The 14,780-nt window shown below is 46.7% G+C and overlaps 1 protein-coding gene across 1 annotated transcript in view; it reads right to left on the bottom strand.

The window, feature by feature from the left end:
• Positions 1-14,780, bottom strand: part of LOC140406814 (uncharacterized) — a 249,663-nt gene that overhangs the window by 61,899 nt on the left and 172,984 nt on the right. The window contains exons 26-33 of the mRNA XM_072494717.1: positions 13,210-13,263; positions 11,936-11,980; positions 11,750-11,848; positions 11,544-11,651; positions 9,842-9,895; positions 9,693-9,746; positions 8,195-8,248; positions 3,798-3,851 (exon numbers count right to left, since the gene is read on the bottom strand). Of these exons, the coding sequence (XP_072350818.1) occupies positions 3,798-3,851; positions 8,195-8,248; positions 9,693-9,746; positions 9,842-9,895; positions 11,544-11,651; positions 11,750-11,848; positions 11,936-11,980; positions 13,210-13,263 (522 nt within the window). The remainder of the gene's footprint in view (positions 1-3,797; positions 3,852-8,194; positions 8,249-9,692; positions 9,747-9,841; positions 9,896-11,543; positions 11,652-11,749; positions 11,849-11,935; positions 11,981-13,209; positions 13,264-14,780) is intronic.

Genomic DNA, 14,780 nt, shown 5'->3' with positions numbered 1-14,780 from the left:
ACAAAATTAGAGATGCATGTAATAAGGGAATATCGGTGACCATGGATGATTTTAATCTTCACATAGATTGGGCATATCAAATTCGCTACAATGCAGTAGAGGAGGAATTGCTGGAGTGTATACTGGTTGGTTTTCTTGACCAATATGTGGAGGAACCAATTAGAGAACACCATCTTAGACTGGGTACTGTGTAATGAGAAGGGAATCATTGCCAATCTGGCTGTGCGAGACTCCTTGGGGATGAGCAACCATAAAATGATGGAATGTTTTTATCAAGATGGAGAGTGAAGTAGTTGCTTCGGAGACTCGAGTACTGAACCTTAATAAAGGAAACTATGAAGATATGGGGCTGGTTTCTCTGCTTTTGGGACTATGTCCCCACATTGTCAGGAAAACTGGTCTTTTACGCCAGGAAAACAGGCGACAAAGGGCCAGATTCCCCATTTTGCTGGGTGCTAGTAGGCAGCTGTTGTAGAGCTCGCAGCTCTATTGCAGATACGGCCCCTCGCACATGCGGTCAGAGGCCATGCATGCGCAGGCGGCGGCGTCCAGCGGCACTGTGGTGCTCCATGGCGGACTCAGACCATGGACCTAGACTGCCGAAATAGTGCTTCACCGGCTGCTCGCCCGTCCCGGACCGTCCGCACACATAGCCCCCAGTCCCGAATGAAGCCCCCCCCCCCCCCCCCCCTGCCTGCCGATCGGCCCTCCCTGACTGTGGAGGCCCCGGACTGAGTCCACAGCCGCCACACGAGGATTACGGACGGTGGGACCATGTTAGAACCACACGGTTGGGAATTCGGTCGGTCGGCAACGGAGTATCGCAGGGCGGACCTCAGGCAATTGCCTGAGGCGGTAGATACTCCATGCAGCGTACTGCATATGGATTTATGAAGGGGAAATCATGCTGACAAACCTATTGGAATTCTTTGAAGATGTAACCAGCACAGTTGACAAGGGGGAGCTAGTCAATGTAGTGTATTTGAACTTTCAGAAGGCATTTGAGAAAGTTCTGCATGAAGTTATTGTGCAAAAGTATAGTGCATTGGATTGGGGAAAGTGTATTAAGGCGGATAGAAAACTGGTTGGCACAGAGGGAACAAACAGTAGATACTAATGGGGCATTTTCAAATTGGCAGGCAGTAACGAGTGGAGTGCCACAGGTGCTCGGACCTCAGCTGTTTACAATATATATTAATGATTTGGATGAGGGAACAAAATGTAACATAACATCTCAAAGTTTGCAGATGATACCAAGTTGAATGGGACGGTGAACTGTGACGAGGATGCAGGAATCCTACAGCATGATCTGGTCAGGTTGGGCGAGTGGGCAAATCAATGGCAGATGCAGTATAATTTGGATAAGTGTGAGGTTATTCACTTTGGAGGCAAAAATAGGAAGGCAGATTACTACCTGAAAGGTTGTAAATTGGGAGAAGGGAGAGTGCAGCGGGACCCCTGGGTGTTCTTGTGAACCAGTCGCTAAGGTAAGCATGCAGGTGTAGCAGGCGGTAAAGAAGGCTAATGGTATGTTGGCCTTCATGTAAGAGGTTTAGAGAACAGAAGCAGGGATGTGTTGCTGCAATTATACAGGGCCTTGGTGAGGCCACATCGAGAATATTGTGTGCAGTTTTGGTCTCCTTTTCTGAGGCAGGCTGGGCTGGATTCTCCATTATTGGGACTATGTCCCCACGCCGGCGTCAAAACCGTGGAGTTTTACTCCTGAAAATCATGGGAAAATGGGACACGAATTCATAGCCATGCAGGGGGCTAGCAGGGACCAGGAGTAAATCTGCAGCTTTTGCTGCAGATACGGGCCCCCGCACTTCCGAGTCAGAGGCCGCACATGGCACGGCGGCAGCCTCCAGTTGCCGCGCCATGCTCTGTGGCGGACGCGGACCACGGAGCTGGACCAGCAAGCCCGACCTTCAAACCCTGCACAATCATTCCCCGGCCACCTATAAGGTCCCCCTTGCCTCCAACCGGCCCGCCCCCGACCAGGGTGGCCACGGACTGAGTCCGCAGCCGCCACATGAGTATCCCGACTGACAATACCAGGTTAGTTCCACGCCATTGAGATTTCAGCCGGTCGGGGGCAGAGGATTGCGGAGCAGGCCTCTGGCAATGGTCCCCGGCAGCGCGGCGTACTCCCCAGTGACGCCGTTTTCCGGTGCCCGGAGAATCGCTGAACCGGCACCGGGACCAATTTTGCCGTCAAACTGGATTCTCCACCCTGGCACCGGCGTGATTTCGGCATCGGGGTGCAGAGAATCCAGCCCAATGTTCTTACTCTTGAGCGAGTGCAGCGAAGGTTTACCAGACTGATCCCAAGGCTGACGGGACTGTCACATGAGGCGAGATTGACTAGGTTAGGATTGTTCTCACTGGAGTTCAGAAGAATGAGTGGGGGGAATCTCAAAGAGACTTATGAAATTTTAACAGGACTAGACAGGGTAGATGCAGGGAAGATGTTCCCAGTGGTGGATGTGTCCAGAACCAGGGGTCACAGTCTGAGGATTCAGGGTAAACCATTTCGGACAGAGATGAGGAGGCATTTCTTCACCCTAAGAATGGTGAGACGGTGGAATTCATTGTCACAGGAAGTAGTTGATGCTAAAACATTGAATATAGTCAAGAGGTGGCTAAATATAGCACTTGGGGTGAATGGGATCAAAGGTTATGGCGAGAAAGCAGGATTGGTCTATTGAGTTGGATGATCAGCCATTGGATTGGAATGAATTTGTTTGGATGAGTTTATTGTACACTGTACCAAGGTACAGTGAAAAGTATTTTTCTGTGAGCAGCTCAAAACAGATCATTTAGTACATTAAAATAAAATAAAAAGAAAATACATAAAAGGGCAACACAAGCAGGATTAGGCTATAGAGTTTGATGATCAGCCATAGGATTGGATTGTATTTGTTTGGATTTGTTTATTGTCACATGTACGAGGTAATTGAAAAGTATTTTTCTGCGAGCAGCTCAAACAGACCATTTAGTACATGAAAATAAAATAAAATAAAAAGAAAATACATAAAATAGCAACACAAGGTCAACACAAGGCAAACTATGATAGTGATAAATGGCGGAGCAGGCTCAAAGGGTCAAAAGGCCTCCTCCTGCTCCCATCTTTTATGTATGAACAATGGAAAAACTCCTTGACACCAATTGCACTGGAAGCCCCTGAAACAAAACCAACTGCGTGGGATTTCATAGAATTTACAGTGCAGAAGGAGGCCATTCGGCCCATCAAGTCTGCACTGGCTCTTGGAAAGAGCACCCTACCAAAGGTCCACACCTCCACCCTATCCCCATAACCCAGTAACCCCACCCAACACTAAGGGCAATTTTGGAAACTAAGGGCAATTTATCATGGCCAATCCACCTAACCTGCACATCTTTGGACTGTGGGAGGAAACCGGAGCACCCGGAGGAAACCCACGCACACACGGGGAGGATGTGCAGACTCCGCACAGACAGAGACCCAAGCCAGAATTGAACCTGGGACCCGGGAGCTGTGAAGCAATTGTGCTATCCGCAATGCTACCGTGCTGCCCATTATGGGGGAGTAAGTTCCACCTTGTATCTCCATATCCTTTATTTCACGGACACTCATTTTCCAAGGGATATGTGTCCTCCTTATTCTTCCCAGCAAAATCTACAATGGCATTTCATCTACATTGAAGTTAATTTGTCATTAATTTAATTTTCCTGAGATAATCTAAAAGCTATTTCACGCAGTAAATGCCAATGATATTTAAAATATTCTATAGAGTCTTTATTAAGTGTCTACTCACTGGAGGCCCGGGAAATCCACTTGGGCCTTTGGGACCAGTTTCCCCTCGATCACCCTGGAAGAAATAATGTATGTCATTCAAATAATTGACAATTTAATTTTCTTTAGTCATAGTCCAGATATATCACAATCAAAATCAATAATCAGTGACACAGCTGCAATCTTGCACTTTATAAATCCAAAATCTGCCATGTTTTGATGTTCTCTGACCAAAGTTAAGTCTGACCCACAGCACCACGATCTCCACCACATGTAGGCAGATCCTGCTTCCACCTCAACTAGAATGGGGATCAAATCGAATCCCTTGCTGTTGGCAATAATACCAGGCAGCCCAGGCCTCCAAATAATCTGAGTTGTTGTGGCAACATACACTTTTACATGCATGTTATAGCTTGGAGCTATGTATTGTGATCATAGAGGCTCCAGTTTCTTTCCATCATATAGCTGACCAGGGATCTCTCCCACTCTTACTACCCACCATTGGCGTATGTTGGAAGGATTTACAAGTTGACGCTCTACATGTTTGGCTGTATTATGAACACACTTTCCTTGGCCATCAAGTTCTGGAATGGGCTTTGAACCACAAGCTTCTGGTTCAGAGGCAGGGATGGTATCCACTGCACCACAAGAACCTCTTAAAGGTGCACATGTTTAACTTGAAATCAAGATGGCCCTGACCACATCATATAATTTAGGAATTCCCACCCTCTTGCTTTATTTCTCATTGGGGATGCTTACTGGGTGCATGTTGTCAAATTCACTCTGATGCTGAGAACCCGGGAGGTCACAGGGCAAACTGTCCCAGCAGGATGCTGAAAATTAACCAGGAATTATCGGCCAGTGAAGAAGATCAGAACTCCCATGTCAAAATTACCCAGTTCTGAATACCCTGTCCTACTGAACCGTTGTAGGCTTGGCCTGCCCATGATTATCCGGCCCCCATTTTTTGTACTAGGCTTCGCTGAGCGCAAATCTGTTTCTCGGAAAGTTCCCAGTCCACTTCAAAGACATTGGGGAGGAAATAAGAATGATCCAAGCTTCAGCTACACAGGAACAACACTCTGTTGTTGCTGACAGTGAAAAACATACAAACCATCTGAGCTAAACAGCAGTAATGTACAAAACATGAAACAACCTCCTCCCTCCTCAGTAAACCTAAGGAACACTCCCTCCAGCAATTTATGGATACCAACGCCCATCCAGGCACCTCCACACCTCCCGTCCCTCTGACCCCATCCCTTCTTTCAATTTTAGCCCTCATTATGTATTCACCATACCCTCTGATCTTCCTCTCCCTGATACAGAATGTTCTGTACTTAGCAAAGGGCTCAGCGTCATCCCTTTAAGCCCTCACATAAGTTTATTTCAGGCTCGGCTCGATGCTGAACTTTTCTTCTCTTGCCTTCGTCTCTGTGCTCTTTGGCCAGAAGTCCGCTCCCCATTCAATGGTCCCTTTCACCCACCTCCTGTTTTCTTCTCTACTACCCTTCCCTCTAACTTCCTACCTGCTCTTTAATCTTTTCATTGAGAACTTGTGGTGCGACCTCAGCCGCCTCAATTTCTCTGCCCCGCTCACTCACTCCAAACTGTCTCTTGCTGCATTCCGTTCTCTCAAGTTCAAATCTGTCTTTGTTATGAAACCTGCCGACAAGGGTGGTGTTGTTGTTGACTGGGATTCTGACCTTTACCTCACAGAGGCTGAGTGCCAACTCTCAGATACTTGCTCCTATCTCTCCTTGGGCCATGACCCTACCATCAAATATCAAACCGTTGAATCCAGGACTGTCACAGACCTCATCGCCTTTGGAGATCTTCCCTCCACAGCTTCCAACCTCATGGATCCCTAACCCAGCACAGCCCACTTCTACCTCCTTCCCAAAATCCACAAACAGGACTGCCCTGGTAAACCCTCCTATCAGCCTGTTCCTGCCCCACAGAACTCCTTTCTTCCTACCTTGACTCCATCATCCCACTCCTTGTCCAGTCTCTTCCACCTACATTTATGATTCATCTAATGCCATATATCATATCAACAATTTAATTTCCAGTTCTCTGGCCCCAACTGCCTCCTCTTCACGATAGACATCTAATATCTCTACACGTCCATAAGACCATAAGACATCGGAGCACAATTAGGCCACTTGGCCCATCGAGTCTGCCCCGCCATTCAATCATGGCTGATACGTTTCTCATCCCCATTCTCCTGCCTTCTCCCCATAACCCCTGATCCCCTTATTAATCAAGAACCTATCTATCTCTGTCTTAAAGACACTCAGTGATTTGCCCTCCATCAGCCTTCTGCGGCAAAACATTTCACAGATTCACCACCCTCTGGCTGAAGAAATACCTCCTCATCTCTGTTTTGAAGGATCGTCCCTTTAGTCTGAGATTGTGTCCTCTGGTTCTAGTTTTTCCTGCAAGTGGAAACATCCTCTCCACGTCCACTCTATCCAGTCCATCTTCCACTAGGAGGGTCTGAGGGCTCTCTTCTTCTTCCTTATGCAGAGGCCTGAACAATCCCTCTCCACCACCACTCTCCTCCATCTGGCTGAACTCATTCTCTCTCTCATTCAAAAGTTTCTCCTTTAACTTGTCTCACTTCCTGCAAATAAACAGTGTGTCTATGGGTACCTGCATGGGCCCCAGATGCGCCTGTGCTTTGTGGGGTATGAAGAAAATTTGCTGTTCCAGTCTGACTTAGGTCCTCGCCTACAATTCTTTTTCCGTTCTGTAGAAGGATCATATGGATTCATTTATTTGTCTCTCCCCAGGTGCTGCCAGATCAGCAAAGTTTATCAGAATCTGTTGTTCTTATTTCCTCAGTAGACTTGCCGGCTCTTCATGGGATGCAGATTTTCTAACCTTAAGGACTTCAGCTTTTGTCATTGTCTGCTCAACTACAAATTGCCGTGCACCAGTATGATACAACTCATCCCTCAACGATCTTGTAGGTACCCAGCTCAACACAATAATATGTATCATCTTGGGTACCCTCTGCTAAGCTCAACTCTCCTGTCACCCAGTCCTGAGCAACATTCTGCCCTTTCGCGTAAGGAGAATGATTGCAACAAGAATGCTCCTGGACAAGGTTTACATCAACCCAAGCCTGCCACTATATCGGGACTTTACCAATCCACTTCCCATTCGGCCACCATGTCAATGAATAACAGCAGAGGCCCTGTGGCAGCAGAAATGGAACCAACAGGCCACCATTAAAAAACACTTCCTCATCACAGATCCCACAGCCTGACCACCTAGCTTCAACCTGCCATGCCAACATTGGTTACTCCTCAACCGTTCCCACACTGGTCAAGGCCTTTGTGCAACAAATTTTCCCAAGTGGGTGCCTTGCAGGATACCTGGACTGGAGTTGTGATGCACCCCAATCAATGATTCACATCACTGGAGACTGTCTCCTGACAAAATTCAGCAGACGACTCAGAGATCTTCATTTAGCCAATGTGGAAGCTATTGCCTGACTTGGTCATGACTAACAAATGAGAAATCTGGCTGCAATTCACCTGATCGAAATTAAACTCCTTGATTTACACAAAGGGCTGATCGTGAGGTCAATTTTCACCTGCTGCCTGGAGCCCCTCGAGGAGAATCGGACAGTGGAGATTCCACATTTATAGTGTACCCTGCCTGATTTAAATGCATTTCTAGCAATAGTACTGAAGACTTGTGCTCCAGAACTTGCCGCAACCCTAGCAAAGCTGTTCCAGTACAGCTACAACACTGGCATCTACCCGGCAATGTAGAAAATTGCCCAGTTGTATCCTGTACACAAAAAACAGCTCAAATCTAACCCAGCCACTTACCACCCTATCAGCCTACTCTCCACCATCATCAGCAAAGTGATGAAAGGAGTCATCAACACTGCTATCAAGAAGCACGGAAAAGCTGTTTCAGGAACTCCCTGAACATCACATGGATGAGGTTTAACACTTCCCCAGAGACATGAGAGAACCTTGTACTGATTCACTCTATATAGTGCATCCTCATCAGAAAAGGCATCACCTCCTATGAGCAGACCAGAGTCACATTTGCCAACTGGAAAAGTGAGTTCTGGAATCCTCCTATGAGCAGACCAGAGTCACATTTGCCAATTGGAAAAGTGAGTTCTGGAATTCCAGAGCCACAAGCTCTCCTATACCAACAATACGTCTGTGTCCAACATACAACAAATCTTCACACGCTCAAACTGGACTGACGAGTCACCTGAAACAAGGTCATCTTCTGCCACGATGGATGAACAAGCAAACAGTCTTCCAAGCAACTTAAGAAAGGTTCTGGAACACAATTATCTTGAACTATTTCTACAGTCATAAATTACATTTCTCTGTTTCTAAGTGCAGGAACGCTCATTCCATTAAATCTCAGGTAATGTTTACTTACGGGAAGGCCGCGAGAACCAACAGGGCCAGGTGGACCAGCAGGACCAGACTCACCCTAAGATCAGAAAATTAATGAACAATAAAAAGTTTTACAAATTTATCTTTCACGCTGATAACATAGCATTAAAATGGAAATCAGCATTATGGGTGTGAATAGGGTGTGATTCAAGCCTTAATTTGTAAATGAATTAACAAATGAATGGACAGCTTTCTCTAGTGAGGACCAATAGAAATATCAAATAAACCCATTTATAAAAATGCAATTTGATATGGCAGTGCAGAACAGACAATAGTGGATCAGCTGACTGTTATTCACCTTGTCCCATTGTCCGATTCATTGAAGTCATATATACACTGGGATGTACAGTGGGTTGCCAATCCACTTGCATGGACTTTACAGACGTTGAAATTAAATTTAACATGCTGCTAAATTCCTCTATTAATTTTAGTTGACAGGAACATTTCAGACATATTAGGCCAGCTTTTGCTGGAGTCTAGCATTTGGCAGCAAATCCGGTTAATTTGGCGTGCTGAACTTAAAGAAACAATTTTGCAAACAGGTTTGATGGAAGCACAAGCAGATAATGGTATCTGAGACCTTATTGAGAAATAGGACAAACATATCTTCTAAACCAATGAGTTAAATAAAACATTCCTTCACAAGATGAGGCCTTCCCTGGCGAGGCCAGCATTTGTTGTCCATCACTAATAACCATTAATTTAAGTATTAAGGAATAAAAAGGAAGGACTGAGGAAGAGTGCATGCTAAAGTGGGTGAATTCAATATCAATTTGGATGCAGTAAGAGAATAAAGAAATATAAACAAGAGACAAAATTGACATTTTCAAAATCTCCCACAACAATTCACAATCTAAGGAAATGAAACTCCACACTTCTGGTTGATTTCTTTCTGGGCAAGATGGGTTGATTGTAATTTATAAAAAACTTTTTCCACTTAAGGGGCAACTTAGCATGGCCAATTCACCTACCCTGCACATCTTTGGATTGTGGGGCAGAGACCCAGCAGACACGGGGAGAATGTGCAAACTCCACACAGACAGTGACCTGGGGCCGGGATTGACCCCGGGTCCTCAGCTCCGTGAGACAGCAGTGCTAACCACTGCGCCACCATGCTGCCCTGATTGTCAGTAATTAACAAATATCAAGGTCAAAAAGTACTTATGCTATGAATTACTTGACTTAACTGTCTTTGATGAATTAAGGAGCAAATACAGCAACTTCATGAAAATTGTGAGGCGGTTAAACATAGGGTATCATTTCTGCACGCTAATGACGGACTATTACTTGAAAGTTACAGTTTCTCACCCTTGCCATAAGTTTCCAACCGATTGTTTAGTAATAATGTGTTCATGTGCTGTTACGTCTTTCAGCAAAGTCTGACCCATTCTGTTGAAGCTTTCTATTATTTATTGATGCTAAATGACAACCAATCTTTCCTCGATGATAAACATCTAAAGTTCATGAAAATTTAAAATTACCCGTCCTCCTAGACCTCCTGGTTGACCTGGTAGACCCATAGTTCCTTGCTGTCCCTGTGTGAGACCAGAAAACAGTAAATATTTTAAGCACAGATTCTTCAAATGAAACAAAATAGTTAACAAAGAGAGAAAAAATATTGTGTGCTTACTGGGGCACCATCTTTGCCTGGTGTACCATCAGGGCCACTGGGACCAAACTCCCCCTGTCACAGAAAATGCAGACTGATTAGATGCAAAGCTGAATAACTACTGAAAATATTTCATATTGTAGAAACAACTTATAAGTGAGGTATCTGGTGGGAAATGAGGTGTGGGTGGCGATTCTCCAAGCCCCGCGCCGGGCCAGAGAATCACCGCAACCGCGCCACGACGCCCCGCGGGATTCTCCAAGGTGCGGAGAATCGGCTGCATTTGCGCCGGCGGGTTTGGCTCGGCGCCAGCCGTGGGCCACTGGAATCGGCAGGCCGCCGATTCTCCGGCCAGGATGGGCTGAGCGATCACGCCAATACGACAGAGACAGGCACCGTTCACTCCTGGTCGCTGCCGGCGGGAACTCTGCACGAAGGACCAGGGGGGGCAGCCTGTGGGGGGGGGGGGGGGGGGGGGGGCGCGGAGGGGGGACTCCTTCACCGGGGGGAGGGGGGTGCCTCCGATGGGGTCTGGCCTGCGATCGGAGCACAGCGATCGGCAGGCCAGCCTCCCCGCCCCACCCCACCGGGCCTACTTTCTGGCGCGGCCGGCCCCTGAACACCGACTCCGTGTTGAGCCAGGGCCGGCGCGCTAAAGATGTCCCCCATGCATGCGCAGGTTGGCGCGGCCCAACTGTGGGGGCCAGAATCGGTACGCGACGGCATTCACGGCGGTGCGAACACTTGCGCTCCATATTTGAGAATCGCCTCCCTTATTTTCACCAGGTGGCTGGATATGATCCACCCAAATGTTTTTGGAGGGGAGGTGAATTTTGCACTGGCACTGAGAAGGGCAGGGCAGAAACACACCAGCAAGTCTGGCTTCACAAATATCAAGGAGCCCTTTTTAAAGGGCACATGGATCACAAAGGATCAATAAAGGCTCGCCCCAAAAGACTCGCCGGCACAGGGCTTCAATGGCCCCGCCCACCATCCTCACCAGCATCAACCACCCTTCCCCCAACCCCCCAACACCAAGGATTGCTGGAATCGGGGCATTGGGGCCTTCCCAGTCGGTCTCACGTCAGACTCCTTCTCGCCATTATCAGCGCCGGCCCCACCCCCCATCACCATTGTCGCCCCCATAGGTGGGCAACACCCCGCTATGGGATTGCACAATGCTTCCCTTATGCCCCCCTTCATGCCCCATCCCTTTAATGCCTCCTTTCAGGCTCCACCCCATTTTGATCCCTCCCGTTTCATGCACTTCCCCTGCCACCCTGACAGTGCCAACCTGTGCGGCACTTCCAGGGTAGCTGGGGGCAGTGCCACGGCACCGTTTTGCTATGTTTCCAACCACCCAGGGCTCTGATGTCCTCAGTGAACCCCCAGTGCAGTCATCATGTTTGGTTTCCAATGGTGGAGACCAGTAACGATTTCTGTCGGCTTCATGCTGCACCGACTGGGGTGGGGAGGGAGAATACTGGGAGCCATGAGAATCCGACTTCAAACTGTCCCAGCATATTTAAATCGTGATTTAAATATGCTAATCTGGTTTATGCCCAGCGAGGGCATGAACTGAATTCCGTCAGCTGCAGCGGGCCAGGAGCATCGCGTAATGTTCAGTGCCCGGCACAGATCCCAGGCGCAACGCGGTGGAGAATTTCCCCCATTATATTCAATAGAAACCAAAAGAAAAAATAGAAAGAAAAGCCATACTAACTCTTTCACCTTTAGGACCTTTGTCACCTGGACTACCTTTTTCACCTGGCATACCTTGCATCCCTGAAGAGCCCATTGAGCCTGGAAGACCTGGAGGCCCAGGAGACCCCTATACATTCAAAGAGGAAGCAACAACAAAACTTAAGTAATGGCTTTTCTTGTATATATATTGTATATTTAATTAAAGAAAACTGGAATGTTACATACTTTAGCTCCTTCTAATCCACTGTCACCTGGAAGGCCGCGTGGGCCTGTAGGCCCTGAAGGACCCATGTGTCCGACCTCACCTGCCGGGCCAGCCTCGCCCTAGATTTCAAAGATGTAATATTAAATAACACCAAATCTTTAAAAGAATTGCATTCATTTTTGAAGCCAAGCTAATGTTGAACTTACTTTTGAACCAGCCGCTCCTGGGAAACCAATTTCACCATGGGGTCCCTAGCAGAAAACAAATTTTCAAAATGACTTGCTGCTATTAAAAGGTGCAGGAACAATCATTGAACATAAAATGTTAAGGCAGAGCAGTTGACTGACTGTTCTTTTGTCTGGATTATCCCTAACACCTATTTCATTGGGTCCACAGAGATTTACCTTGGATCACTGTTGGTGTGGCATATCCTGCAAGTCTTGCTTTTCATTATTGGTTCCCTTCTATGCCATAAGATGTAGGCGGAAATTAATGATTATTTGGTTTGTGTGTGTAAACGGGATTTCCATCAACCTTCCGGTGACAAATCAAAGAAGCCCCCAAGGAAATTTAACTCCTGATCAAACTAGTAGATTATTCCACACATGACAACTTGTCCAATATCCAAGTTCTGTTATTAAATTCCCCTGAACAATGAGCAGCCATATTATCAAGACTTTGACACAATTTTTTTTTATACCTAGATGTCATCTCAGGATATGGATTCAGTTGGGTCAAGTTTCACCTCCTGCCGAACTTCATCAAAATGTGTGGCGAGCAACAGTGTTAAAGAGTTAAAGCTTCCTGCAAACGGCAAAGTTGTGGTAGTGACAGAAAAATTGCCTCATTGTTCACTATGGTACCATGGAGTCATGGCTCACACTGATACTTTATGACAGAGGACTATGAAGTGAGTTCGACCATGAGTTCATAGATTATATTAGCAGAGTTCTGTTGCTGCTAATGGCCCAAAAAGCCCATTGATGCTCAGTTGCTAGATATGTACTTAGTCTGAGCCATGAACATTAATGAAAAGTAATATTAAAATGACAACTCTTCTCCACAGTGTGCAGTAAGGTAGTGAGTGAGGGTCCAAATTACAGACCATAACTGGACAGTTTAGCATCAGAATTGAAGGCACCTCAATCCTATTAGTGCTTTTATTTTTTGTTGGTTCATCCCATTTAAATTTGTGAATCAGGAGCTCTATTGTTGCTATTGTTGTCTACTTAACGGCTAAATGGCGATGTGAAGGTGGATCTGGTATCCTGGAGAAGATTTCCATTATTCTTGATTCTGGAGGTTTCAGAATTAGCAAGAACTGTCTGATGATACATTTTGCACTGATCCTGGTGATTTTATCCTGACTAAATAATTACACTGGATAGGTTATTGCACTTCTCTATAACACATTGCCATGAACTAGACTGGATAAAGGTGTAAAGATTGATGTTTGTATTGATAAAATCAAACATCTTACCGGCTCACCAGGTTTGCCATTTTCACCAGGAGGACCTGTATTACCACCCAGACCCTATGTATGACAAATGAAGGATGACAGTTAAATCTATACATTCAGGAAAATTGATTATAAAGTAGCACTTGCTTATACATCCCAATTTAGTCATTTTTTCCTGACTTAATTCGGCAACCTAAAGCATTTTGCAGCCAATAAAATTCTTAAGTTTCTAAATTTCGAAACTGATTGATAAGTTTTGGCATGGCAAATATACTCAGTGTTACGAACTAAGTTGGCAGGTAAAGTGGAGATTAGCCCTGAGCTAAATGCATGGTAGAACAGACTCAAGGGCTGATGATCCGCACTTATTCCTATGCTCCTATATTCAGAAGTGTAATTGCTGCTGTATTAAAGGGAATTATGCGGCCAGCTTGCACCCAGCCAAGGTGTACAAACAGCAATGAAAAATGACCAGATCATCCAATTGAGCAAAGTTAGTTGAGGGATAAATATTGGGCAGAGCACCTCTTCTCCCCTTCAGATAATGCCATAGGATCTTTTCCACTCATCCCTTAGGGCAACTGGGTCTCAGTTTAATGGATGATCTGAATGATGGTTCGTGCAGCACTACCTCAGTATTACAGTGAAATGGAACCTGGATTTTATGCTCAGAATTTCTGAAGTGGAGTTTGATCCCACAATCTTCTTGTGCACAGGTGATTGTGCTACCACTGAACTTGTAAATCTGATTAGACGTGTCATGTGGCAAGATTGCATTGCATTTCAAAATGTATTCTACTAGCTTCCTGCCAAAATTTGAAGTGGCACCATTGGTTTCATCACCAGGAGAGCCCATAGGTGATAAAGGTGACTGCAGTTCCATTTTTGCCACCGTCCAGTGCGACTTTTGACGATCGCCATGTTTGGAAGGGTAATAGCGCAACTACAGCATGCACAGAAGCAGGCATAGTGAATATAGCCCAATTTCAGTCAGCTCTAATGCTGATTTGACATCTGACTTGCCATTTTGGAACTTGCAGGTCCTGCTTTTTAACAGTCACAGCTCAACATGTGCTTGGCTGCACAATGGAAACTGCAAATAAGGTTATAGATCTGAGTTCTGCAAACACTCAGGAGAATTGCTTTGCGTTTTGCCCCCTTTTCTATTTTGTTTGCTTAGAAATGATACCCAAGGTGCACACCATATTGCCGGGATTCTCTGATCTGGTGACCGGAGAATCGGCAGCAATCACGCCCACAGGGTCGCTGCCGCACCAGTCGGGGGCCGTTGAAAGCGCCCCCCCCCCCCCCCCGACGATTCTCCGTGCCTCGACGGGCCGAGTGCCCACCAAGTTCCGCCGAGTCCCACCTCGTGGGTTACGTATGGTCCTACCAGGCGGGATCTCAGAGTTCTGGCTACGTCCTGGTGGGGGAGGCGGGGGGATCCGACTCCGGGGGGGGGGGTCGCCACAGTGGGCAGGCGCGCGATCGGGGCCTACCAATCGGCCGGCGGGCTAATTCTGGGGAGGGCCTATGTTCCTCCGGCAAGCCGGCTTTCGAGCGCCGGAGCAGTGGACACCACTCTGGAGCCA

Source organism: Scyliorhinus torazame, chromosome 2, assembly GCF_047496885.1.
Source record: "Scyliorhinus torazame isolate Kashiwa2021f chromosome 2, sScyTor2.1, whole genome shotgun sequence".
NCBI classification, from domain to species: Eukaryota; Metazoa; Chordata; class Chondrichthyes; order Carcharhiniformes; family Scyliorhinidae; genus Scyliorhinus; species Scyliorhinus torazame.
This window is presented reverse-complemented; position numbering and strand designations above follow the sequence as displayed.